This window comes from Mauremys mutica, chromosome 8 (genome assembly GCF_020497125.1).
Source record: "Mauremys mutica isolate MM-2020 ecotype Southern chromosome 8, ASM2049712v1, whole genome shotgun sequence".
NCBI lineage: Eukaryota > Metazoa > Chordata > Testudines > Geoemydidae > Mauremys > Mauremys mutica.
The window spans coordinates 35,123,589-35,136,012 of record NC_059079.1 but is presented as its reverse complement, the minus strand read 5'-3'; the positions used below and the strand labels follow the sequence as shown (position 1 = coordinate 35,136,012).

Sequence of the window (12,424 nt, the reverse complement as noted above, 5' to 3'; positions counted from 1 at the left end):
ACAATAGCTACTTGTCTATGCTTATTTAGAGTATCAGAATAAAATCAAAATGATTCTACTTTGGCTCTGAAAACAAAACTCATTACATATAAAGGGCTCACAGATCTGATTCGCCAATGGAATAATAGTGTTTTGCTATAGCTTTAATTGAATTTGACGGATCCAATTCAAAGTCAATGCAGATTTCTCAAGCATACAAACGGCATCCGTTCACTAACTCCCTCTCCAATCTGAACTAGTTTGTCCTCAATAGCCACCTTTCTGCTGAACAATCCAGTCCTGTGCAGAACTGCATACAACAGTTTTATACACACAAGAGATCCATAAAATTTCTGATAACTAAAACATTTAAATAAGCTTTCCATTGACTTAAACAAATAAATTAATGATAAAGAAGTAAACATCCAATGCAACATATTTCAAACAGGAGTACATTTTCTAGAATTAAAAACTGCATAACTCTTCCAGACACAGATTAAGGAATCCATACTCTTTACTACATACCATTGTTCTTTGCAAAAAGCTGGATGTCTTCCAGAGAGTTAAGTTGCTCTTGAGGACAGCTAGATACACACAAGGCGATTGAATTGATTTTAAAGTTTTTAATTTCCAGACTGCACGAATTCAAAAAGAACACATGTCTAGGAAGGAGGGAGAGAATTCACTTTTAAGGCAAGCTTTCTATTTTTCATATCATTTAGAACCTGCTCAATATCTTTAAAAACAGTACAAAACATGACAATTGGTAATGAGTTCTTCCACACAAAATTGGAACACTTGGATTTTGAAGCTAAAAGTTAAAAAGTGATTCTAGCACAGGCTACATTTTACACTATATTTTTGCCTCATCTTAAATCAGATTGCAAGCCCCAAACATGCAATCAACCCACGTGGGCAGACCATTACGTCTTGGTGGAGTTTCCTGGGGTACGTGAATCCAAAGGCAGGATCAGGAATTGTTTCTGTTTAGTATTCTTGCACCCTCTTATATGTATCTCTTAGTAAAGTGCCTATATGCACTTTAGAGCCTATATGCACCAAAGTGACCAAATCTCAAGTGTTCAATTCATTTAAAAATCTGAAATACTTACTTTTTATTTGTCATATCCTGTCCAGAAAGAGGTGCACCTTGAATATAAGTGTTCTTCCTACCACATATATTCCCATAGCTGTCATACCCAAATACAAGTCTTTCTGCAGCTCCAGCTGTTACAGCATAGCCAGTTATAAACATCTATTAACAATATACATTATATTATTTTCTTCTTTTGAATTATGATACACAGAATACTATGCTTTTTTCCCTCCCCCATTCAATGAACATTCCTTGTTTAACCTACATAATTTTTGTCCGGTGCTCGAAAAACCAGACATAAAATTTTCAAACATTGTTTACACTGTAATGAATATTTCAGAGTGAAATTCACCACTGCCTAGAAGGCTGGAGCAAGGCCTTTGAACCACTTAGGCCCTAGAGTATGTTGTCTTTAGGACGCTTCCATATTTGTTACAGAACTTGGAAGGTGTGTAGTTAATGAGGCAGGGAAGTACAGAAACAGAAAAAATAGTCTTGTGTTTAAAGAAGCTGAACATCCTGCATTCTAACCCTGCCTGCAACAGAGTTCCTATATAATGCCGCATAAGTCACATCCATCAAACTTTTCACAGGTGTTCAGTAATTGTGTATTCCTCATTTTCTGGGTGCCCAATGAGGGACACCTGTGGCCAGATTTGCAGAAGCTCTGAGCACTCACAGCAGCAACTGAAGTCAGTTAGAGCTGTGCTTGAATATATAAAATAAATACTGTGCTCTTGGGGACAGACATTGAATGAGAAGGATAAAAAAGAAATATTGATTAACTAGACATTCACTGAAGGAGGCTGAGCTCCAACACAAAAATAAATAATATGTGATCATGTAATTAAAGACTGCAGCATAATACATATGCATAAAAACACCAAATTAAGGTTGCACAGGCAACCTTACTTATGGCATTTCCTAACTTTTGAGCGCTTGACTTTCAACTTAAATAGTCTTTTAAGTAGTTTTGGGGGTTTTTTAAATGTAATTAGTCTGTGCAGAACTGAGCCTCATCCTGCAAGGAATTAAGTACATTCATTACTTTAATCATATGAATAATCAGATTTGTACTTAGGTGTTCAGAGTGATTTATATCAGCAGTTCTCAACCGGGGGGTCCGCAAGCCCCGAGCCCATGGGTGGAGTTGGAGGCATTGCCCCACCCAAACTGAAGTGCCAGAGCAAGGTACTCCCATGGGCAGCTCCATACTCCCCCACACTACTTCTCCCCTCATTCAAGGCTCCGCCCCCTGGCCAGGTCAGAGGCGGTTGCTTCTCTGGCTGGTCCCATGCAGTGGAAAACTCTGGCACTCTCCCATCTTCTCTTTCTGCTGCTGCTAGTGCCTGGGGCTGCAGCTGCTCCTCAGCTCCCAGCCCACTTCGACTGCTTGCGCAGCCAGTAAGAGCTGCCCCGGTGGATGAACCCAGCTCTGGGACCAGCAGAGCCCTTGGGGAGCAGCGACATAGGAGGGGAGCCCTCCCTGCACACTGAGCTACCCCCCTGCCTGCACACAGCCCCTAACTACCTACCCCCTCCCTGCACCCTGAACTACTCCCCTCCCCGCACACTGCCCCTAACTACCCATCTCCCTGCACCCTGAGCTACTGCCCTGACCGCACACAGCCCCTAACTACCCCCTCCCTGCAGCCTGAGTTACACATCACTGTACACACAAAGCCCCTAGCTAACCCCCCTGCATCTGAGCGACAGCGCTCACTGCACACAGCTCCTAGCTACCTCTCTCCCTGTACCCAGAGCTACACCCCTGTCCACACAAAGCCCTTAGCTCCCCCTCTCCCTGTACCCAGATCGATACCCCTGCCCACACACAGCTCCTAGCTACCCCTCTTCCTGTACCCAGAGCTACACCCCTCACTGCACACAGCTCCTAGCTACCCCCTCCCTGTACCCTGAGCTACACCCCTGTCCACACAAAGCCCCTAGCTACCTCCTCCCTGAGCTACAACCTTTGCTGCACACACTCCTAGTTGCCCTCTGCCTGCATCCTGAGCAGTTTTCAAATGTTCTGAGCTGAATTATACATTTTTGGTTGCACTCTCCCCCCAACCCAGACAGGCTGGGTGTCCTGCCGAGGTGAGTCAGGGGGTGGAGCTGGTGCTTCCTCCCCAGGGCCCACCGTACAGACCTGGCCTAAGCCCTGCCAGGCCATGCATCCCCAATGAGAAGTCAAACTATACCTATGCCCAAGCCTCCCCCTCCCACCCCAACAGCCAAAGCCTGGAGCCCTGGTGCCCTGCAGGGCTAATGCCCCAAGTCCACATCCCAACCCGCGCCAGTGGCTGTAGGCCAAAACCCCAAGACCCACCTCGCTGGGCCTTGGAGTTTTTATAGCATGTTGGGGGGTGGGGGTGGACAGGACTTCAGAAAGAAAATGGTTGAGAACCTCTGATTTATATCACTTGACTATTGTGATGCTTGAATTTTTATATATTAATTTATCTTAATATGGCATTGTAGTGACTCCATAGTCAAGGTTGCTATGTATATGTGCATCTCAACTCTGTCACAACAACAAAATATTTTTAGATCCAATTTGTTTATACAGTAAATATACTTCCAGCAATCAGACAGCTACCTCAAAAAGTAGCAAGAAGAGATGCAGTAGTCTTTTGTGACCCTACTTCTAAATATGAAAAATTCTGACAGATGGAAGTTACAAGTCCAACAGGACTTTATTTGCTAAGCTGGCCCATACTGCTTCCACACATTGCAAACTAAGACAAAAGCTCAACACAGCGAATCTGATCTAAGACTATTGATAACAAATGGCTGGCTGCAAACATTAAATAATTACAAGAGGGTGTGCCAACATGTATGCACCAATAACGTGCACTTCCAGATCGTGAAACAACCTGAAACAAAGCCAGTGCGAACAACCAACACTGGATGTCACCACAAATGTGTTTTAAACTAAAGGAAATCATAATTCAAATGTGAATAATAAAATATATCACAGAGAGTAAGCAATAAGAATAATGAATGACTAAAATTGCTGGATACCACCATGGTTTGACGTCTTATATCTACATGTGCATTAAACACAAGGTGGCATACAAAACTCATTCTGCATCTCAAGTCAGTTTAGTTTATAAGTGTGACAGAGACTTACGCAGAGTTCTTTTGCATTAATTGTAAGTTTTTTAAAAGATGTTAGAAAATTGAAGAGAGTATGATTATTAATTTGCATTGTGGTAAAGCATGGTGGCCCCACTGTCCTAGACACTGTACATATACATAACAAAAAAACAGACTCTCCCCCAAAGAGCTTGTTCTAAGTACAAAAAGCTGAGCTTGCCATTGGATCCTTGCAAGCAAACCCTTTGACCAGGTGTGGGGAGCTAAACTCATTTCATTGTGGCTTTGCACAGGCACAAAGGTTCTCCTATCTGGACACAAGATCAAGGCCTTATAATTTCTGCAGTGAGGTCACCTAAATTATTCAGAATCACTTTAAACTTACAGTAGTTCTAAGTAAGATTTCTCTTTCAACAGATAGCATGCTTACCAAACCAGCCCAAAAAAGAAAGAATAAAATCAACCAGAGTACATCTGTGCATTTTCTATAAATTAGAGGTCTCCATTCTCTTTGTCCAGAAATCTCATCTACAGAAACCTAAAATTAAAAATAATTTTAAGAGCAATTAAAGTTATAGTTCTCAGTTTCAAACATCTGAAAAGCTGTGAAAGAGTAACTTAGCGTGCACAAAATGTTAAACATTTGGTAATGTGTGTAGTCTTAACAATAGTGAATTTATTTTACATGTACTGCACAATATTACTTTATTAAATAATCTAACTGTCCTCCAAATAATAGGGAGTACTTTAGAGGGCAGGGAAAATGGGACACACCCAGACAAATGATAGCTATCCACTGACACCCACATCCGGAGACTACTACCTACTCCTGCACAAGATCTGGCCCACAGAGTACCCTGAGAGGCGCTTCCATGTGACTATACTGGGCAAAGAAGAATTGTCAAACGACTTTAAGCCAGCACCTTCTCTCCTCCTTTTTTCTAAGTACTTTCCCCCCTGATGTAGTGGGCGAGTTTGCTGCTTCTTAGCCTTTTGGACTCACTCAAGTGTCATATCAGTCAGTCTAGTATCCAACAACAGCTCTATGGGGGGTTGTAGTCTGTGCCAGCCAGAGGCTGGACTCCATTTAGGGCCAGCTTTTGATCTCGGTCATTCCAGCGTCAGTGGAGTCAATCCAGACTGGCATGGCTGTAGCAGACACCAGAATCTGGCTCCTGACGGGTCTTTCCCACCTCTAACTACTAGCAGGAGTTGTGAGAGTTCTGGGGGGCGGGGGGAAGCCACCCAAAGACCCCGAGGCTCCAGGTAAATGGGATCTCCCTTAGCAAGAGCTAGAACCCGCACAGAAAAAAAAAGGGGCAAGGAGGGGACTGGGGAAAAAGCCTTCCCTGCCTGCCCGGGGAGCGAGGCCGCAGCAGAGCCGGGGCAGCGTGTTGGGCACGGGACTCCCCTGCTCTCCCTCGGGTGCCCCTGGCTCGCAGCCTCCTCCCTGCCTCTGCCACAGTCACAGACGCTCTTGCGGGAGGGGGAGACTTTACCTCCCGGGCGGAAAAGGCAGCAACTGCGGGCGGGGGCACCAGCCTATCGCTCCTCCGCGGGGCTCGCAGCTGGTCCGTGCAGCCCAGGCCCTTGGCGCGTCCCACGGAGGGGTTGGGGGGGAAGGGGGCTGCACCTGCTGCCGGCCACGGGCGGGCGGGCGACCTTCCCGACCGGACAGCGGGCTCTTACCTGGTACTCGCCCCAGCAGCACGCCATGCCGAGCCGTGCCGAGCCGAGCCGGGAGCGGTGCAGGAAGTGCAGGGCCGCGCTCAGAGCAGCCCGCCTGCCGGGCGTCCAGCGGCGGCGCCGTGCCTGGGGCTCCCGCGGCGGCGGTGCGGTGCGGAGGCGCGGCCCCTCCTCCCGGCTTCCAGCCCAGCGCGGGGCGGACCCCTGCTCGCCTCACCTCCTGCCAGGGCCGCTGCTCGGCTCCCAGCCCCCGGGCAAGCGGCACCCCCCCTTCCCCCCGGGGAGCCAAGGCGGGAGCGTGTCCCCCGTGCAGGTAGCTGCGCAGGTGGCAGCCCGAGCGTGGGCGGGAAAGGTGCTACCTGCGGGCAAAGCTTTCTCCCCTGCTGGGGCACAAGCTTCACACTTGCACGCAGTCGCCTAAGGGTTTGCATTGTACAGGCGCAGCCAGCGACACCAGAGCCTGGCTGAAATCAGAGCAAAACCCCAGTACAGACGTGCGTGCTCCTCGCCCGCTTCAGGGTTTATCCGAGTTGCACCCCTTTAAAACGTGTGATGTGAAACTGAGGTACTTAAACCGGTGCAAAAGGCCTCTTAAGCCTCGGCTACACACAGTTTTTGCATCCATTTAGAAACCGATACCGTTAAATCAGTGCAACCCCCTAGTGTGGATCAAAACAAGCCTACCCGTATAAATACTTCTATATCAGATTAAATGCATCTGCACTAGGGAGTTGCAGCAGGGCTGCCCAGAGGCTTGAGGGGGCCCCGAGCAAAGCAATTTCTGGGGCCCTTTCCATAAAAAAAAGTTGCAATACTATAGAATACTATATTCTTGTGGGGGGCCCGGGACCTGGGGCAAATTGCCCCACTTGCCTCCCCCCCCCGGGTGGCCCTGAGTTGCAGTAGTTCAGGGGTTTTCAGACTTTTGTACTGGTGACCGCTTTCGCACAGCAAGCCTCTGAGTGCGACCACCCCTTATATATTAAAAACACTTTTTCATATATATAACACCATTATAAATGCTGACGGCAGAGCGGGGTTTGGGGTGGAGGCTGACAGCTCGTGACCCCCTCCCATGTAGTAACCTCGTGACCACCTGAGGGGTCCTGACCCCCATTTTGAGAACCCTTGCACTAATTTAACTATAACAGTTTCTAAAGTTACATACACTGTATAGTTTGTATAGTAACATCAGGGTAAAAACTGTGTTTACACAAGCCTAGTTTAAACCAGGCTTATATTAGTTTAGCTTGCATTAGTAAACTTACAGGCTATGCTCTTAAGCCACTCTTAAATTGAAAAAAAGAATGTCCACACAGGACTTTGCACAAATGATTTCACTAAACAGTTTAAATGGTATAAGTTCATATGCTGTCCATGACCTGTTCCTCCATTAAGCCCAACCTGGTCCTGTCCCTCCCTGGATAGGATGTCCTGCCATTTACATGATGGTCACCCTCTGGCTCAGACTGATATTCAGGGGCGGCTCTAGGAATTGTGCCGCCCCAAGCAGGGCGACACATCGCGGGGGGCGCTCTGGCGGTCGCCGGTCCCGCAGCTCCGGTGGACCTCCTGCAGACGTGCCTGCGGAGGATCCGCTGGTCCCGCGGCTCCGGTGGACCTCCCGCAGAGACACCTGCGGATGCTCCACCGAAGCCACGGGACCAGCAGACCCGCCGCAGGCACGCCTGCGGGAGGTCCACCGGAGCCGCCCGCCGCCCTCCCGCGGCACGCCGCCCCAAGCGCGTGCTTGGTGCGCTGGGGTCTGGAGCCGGCCCTGTTGATATTGGCTATGTTTGCATTATTTTCTTTGGCATCCTAACATCTGTAGTCTTCTGCAGTGTCCCCACCATCATAATCTTTTTGATTGTAGACAGTCCCGTACTGATTTCACATCCTACTCTCCTTCTAACTTCTTCCCTTTACACCTGCCATCTTTTGAAGAACTCTCATCTCTACCGCCTCCAGCCTTTTGATATCTGTTTCATTTAATGCAGCTACTTCCAGACCTTGGAGTAATCTGTTAGAACATTGGTTTGATACATTTTTACTTTGGTATCAAATATTGAGTTTTTTCTAGAGTTAAATTCCTTATCTTATGCAGATGACATATTTCAACTGGCAGACATATTTGAATTAATGATGATATTTTTTGCTACCATAGAAAATTGGTGTAGTTGATTTGGACTAAGAGAGAGACTGATGCAGTGGAGCTGCTATCCATGTGCTATTGAATAGTGTAAGTGGACCCAGGATAAGAAGATTGTTAAAGGAAAACTATGGGTAATTTCCTGAATCCTTTTGGAATAGCAAAGGGGTATTTCACTTTTCCAAGGCCTCAAAATGGTTTTATTTGAATAAATCAAATCATTTTCTTGACTAGTGCAAAGACTCTGAGAATCGTTTTAAAAATTCATTTGACAGAGGAGGTTCTCAGTTCAATCTTACGACACATGTCTTAACAGTATCCAAATCCAGTATCCAATTTGATATCCAAATGTGACATTTCAGCATGTGTCAGAAATAATCTCACTGCAGCATTCTGGATCAGTTTATGTTAAAAGGATGCCAGTAAAGTTGCAGAAAGAGTTACAGTCCAGTCTGAATGTGATATTCTGTATTAAATCCATGGGATGACCATTAGAAATTGGAGGGCTGTTTACAGCAAGAAGCTTGTTCTTTTATTTCAGTGCAAGTAACTGATTGGCAGCCTGGCAGCCACTGGAAGTGCAATTCTGGAGAGCTAACTTTGAGTTCATTCACAGTTGTACTTCTCAGGGTTTACTGATGTACACTGGCTAGTCTGGATAGGGGTTTTGAAGTTACAATTAGTTTATTTGTTAGTTTAAACCATAGAATTTGCAGAGCTATTTGAAATACAAAATGTTTCCTATTTCACTATGAATAACCCACTGACATGCATTTGGTAATTATCTATGTATTGTCAAAATGCCAACTATCACATCAGTTTGATCCCTGTCAGGCTTGGGTTTTGTACACTAAATGGCATGGAAATTATTTAGGTCATTATATTAGGGCTTGATCCTGTAAGGTGCTCATCATCTTCAGATCTCATTAAAGACAATGGGAGTTTTATGTGCTCAGCACCAACCACGATCAAGTGTTTGTTATTTGAATGGCCAATGAGTACTGAAATAGCCAGCCAACTTTACTGACCTATTTTTTCAGTGTGCTGTCCTGGCTGCATTTTAAAATGTTTACTATGTCTTGCTCACTAATATAGATTAAAGAAGATTTATGCAACACATTATTAAATAACAGTGTTAACAGTACTTATTTCTTCCCTTTAGTGCTAGCCAGTTGTAAAATATCCTTTCACTGGAGATCTTATTTTGAACACTTTAATAAAACAATCTAAAAAGTAACGTACCATCTGCGGTAGTAGCGAAACAATGTTAAATTGAAACTGTTATGGCACATCTTGCAGAGACGATAGTGGCTATTTTATGCTGGATTAGAAGCTTTCATGAAAAAGAATCTAGTCCAGCGCCCAGCTGAAAAACAAGAATGTGACTGCAGGGTCACTGTAGCTCACAGAATATGGCTAATGAGAGATGTATTAATTTTCTTACCTAAATGACTGTTACAGTGATGCCTTCAGGTTTCTACATTTTAAAATATTTACTTTATGTATGTTTTTTTCTTCATAGCTTATTAAATTTGCCTGAATTCAACATTGGATTAACCATAGCCCCCAAGTTGAGGGATCCTTAGCCAAACTTTAGGGGTAAATTCCTAATGTCAGAAACAGGGAGAGGGAACAAATGACCACACTATCATTTTTTGAGAGGGTTTCATTTTGGGTACTCTTTAAAAGCTAAATTAAAAAGGTACATTTTAGAAAAAGAGTGAGTTTGTTACCTAAGTGTGGTGTTTCTTAAATGGAAATAAACAGGCCTTTTTACTGAATTTTACAGGACTTAGTACATTTCTACATTATGTTTATGAAGAAAAATACAAAGGTGAGGCACTTATTGCAGTTTTTACAGAACTTTAATATAGGTACTGAGGCCTATTGATGGTTCACTACTCTGTGTCAGCAACTCTTATCAGGCCTGACATACTCACCACACCTAACACACTTGTCATGATACCCACAAGGGGGCATGTAATATATAACTGGAAAACTAATAACTCACTGATGATTAATATTCTTGTGCAATGCACACCTGAGGTGTGCACAAAGTGTTATGGATATGTGCTAGAATTATGTTTTTTAAATGTGTTTGGAAGCAATGCATACGTCCAGCCTGCCCTACACAAAGGAATTGGTATTTGTTTGTCAGACCAGCCTGATCATCAGGCAGACACAGTGAAGGTGCAGTTACATAAAAAGTAAACAAAGCCATAAAGCTAACAAGGGGTGCAAGTAATGACTCAACTATCACCAGCAGGGGTTACTCTCAGACTGAACTACAGGGACAGAAAATGCATATGGCTCCTGCACTCCGGAGAGACACAGGAGACTAAATCCTTAGGAGGCCTTCCTGACTTTTAGGACAAAGACAATTCCTTTGGGAATATAAGGGAAAGAGCTAGACTCCATCTTATCCTTCACCTGAGAAGACAAAGGACCCAAGCACTTTGTTCTCCTTGTGTTGGGTCGTGGCCAGAGGGTCTATCACTTAACCTGTGTCATTTTGTCAATAAACTTGTTTGACTTTTAATCTAAACCAACCCAATGCTGTATTTGAATTGAAGTGATTGTTAACGGAAGTTACAGTAATAAGCTGTACTTTCTTTAGGGGAGCAAACCTTGTTATTTCTCTGAGTGTTCCAAGAGAGGGCTGGGCACTTCTTTTGGGGAAATTCAGGACTGGGAGTGTGTTGGGGGCACCATGCAATTAGCAACCCAAGTTGGTGGAGAACAGAGTGGGGCTGTTGTATTGCATGCAGACTGCTGGGGTCAGAACACTGAACCAGGACTGCACAGCACACGGAACCAGGTTACACAGCACACGGACACTCACAGAACTGCATGCTTGATTGTTGGCTGTTGGTATCCGGGATGTGAGCCGCAGCAGCAGAGTATTTAAGGCACTCAGGACTACAAGGCAGGGAGTGACACAATCTCTTGCTGGCCTGGGTTGCACCTCAGAACATTACAGGTGCATTGACACTTGAGCATGCGATATTTTTTTAAACTCTACGAGATTTGTCTATCTGCTTAACTTCAGGATGCTACTAGAGTATTCTGTGAGAAATCTATTTGCTTTCCCAGTGTTTCACTGAAGTATTCTAGGTTCTATGACCTTACATCAAAAACTATAGAAATGTAATGAGAGCAGATTCAGCATCCCTACCTTGCTGTGCTGATGTAGGTGCTCAAAGGCTTATCCGCAATGGGACTTAGACGGGGCAGTTTTCAGTGTTGCAACACCTAATTTTCAGGTGCCTAAAAAATCAATGAAACAACAATGGGGCCCACAAAGCCTAAGTGAGGCATGTAGGCTCCCTACACATTGCACGCAGAGAGATAGGTGCCTAAGAATGTGATCCACCAAAGCCAGCACACTAGGTGAGGAGCCACCTAAGCTAGCCAATGGGAGATGCAAATGAAAGGGGTATGTACTATGTTCTGCCCCTCTCATAGAAGTTAGGAGCCTAAATCCAGGCTGTAGAGAGGCACCTGTCTCTGCTTGTGAGCCAGAGCTGGGAACCCTTCTCTTGGAGTCAGGTGGCTTAAGTGCCTAAGCTCTTTCTTGCAAGAATGAGTTAGGCACCTGCCTAACTACACACAAAAGGGATGGAGGAGAAGGTGATGGTGGCTATTATACGTTAGATAAATACTTAAATAGACATTAGGCCAGAGAGAGAATTACTCTATACTTTAGCCTCGTGGTTAAGGCACCTACCTGGGAGGTGGGAGACCCTGGTTCAACTCTTTTCTCCCCATCAGGCAGAGGGGGAAATTGAATCCAGGTCTTCCATTTTGAAGGCAAGTGCTCTAATAACCACTGGGCTAAAAGTTATAAGGGGTTACCACCTCCTGCTTGATTCTGAATGGTCCCAATCCAATAAGTATACACAGAGTACACCTATTGTATGGGCCCCACAGGCCTATCTTCCCCTGGTTTGTAGATTGTGCTAGGGCGTAGGCCTGAGAGAGGCACCTGGAGTGAGGCATCAGTGCACATGCCCAGAGGCAGAAACATAGGGAACTTTTAATTCCCCAAATAAGGGGGACCTTGGCTGTTGGCTTTGTAAGTCACAAAGGTTGGTTGCTCTGTTAGCCTCCAGGCATGTTTTTATTTAACTGTGTGTGTCACAACATTTGATCTGATTCATGGTTTGTGAGACTGACTGATTAGTTTCCAATTAAATTAATAGAAGTTGTATTTTTCCCAGGCTGTTTCTGAATATTCTGGGAAGAAAGGGAGCCAAAGCTAAAACCCTAATCTGACTCCAGGTAAACATTCCGGTGGTTTGGAATGCAAAGACAGGTCCATATCTGAATTTTGAAATTGGCCCTTTTCTATAGATTAAAACTAAACTCCTGGACACAGTCACCCGCAAAACATATGGTGTTTGAAATATGGA

At 45.0% G+C, this 12,424-nt stretch overlaps 1 protein-coding gene across 1 annotated transcript in view; it reads right to left on the bottom strand.

The window, feature by feature from the left end:
- Positions 1–5,972, bottom strand: part of SLC44A3 (solute carrier family 44 member 3) — a 79,336-nt gene extending 73,364 nt beyond the window's left edge. Inside the window, exons 1-4 of the mRNA XM_045026047.1 lie at positions 5,867–5,972; positions 4,608–4,715; positions 1,092–1,234; positions 505–641 (exon numbers count right to left, since the gene is read on the bottom strand). Coding sequence (XP_044881982.1) covers positions 505–641; positions 1,092–1,234; positions 4,608–4,715; positions 5,867–5,893 — 415 coding nt within the window. The 5' untranslated portion in view covers positions 5,894–5,972. The remainder of the gene's footprint in view (positions 1–504; positions 642–1,091; positions 1,235–4,607; positions 4,716–5,866) is intronic.
- Between the last annotated feature and the right edge of the window lie 6,452 nt (positions 5,973–12,424).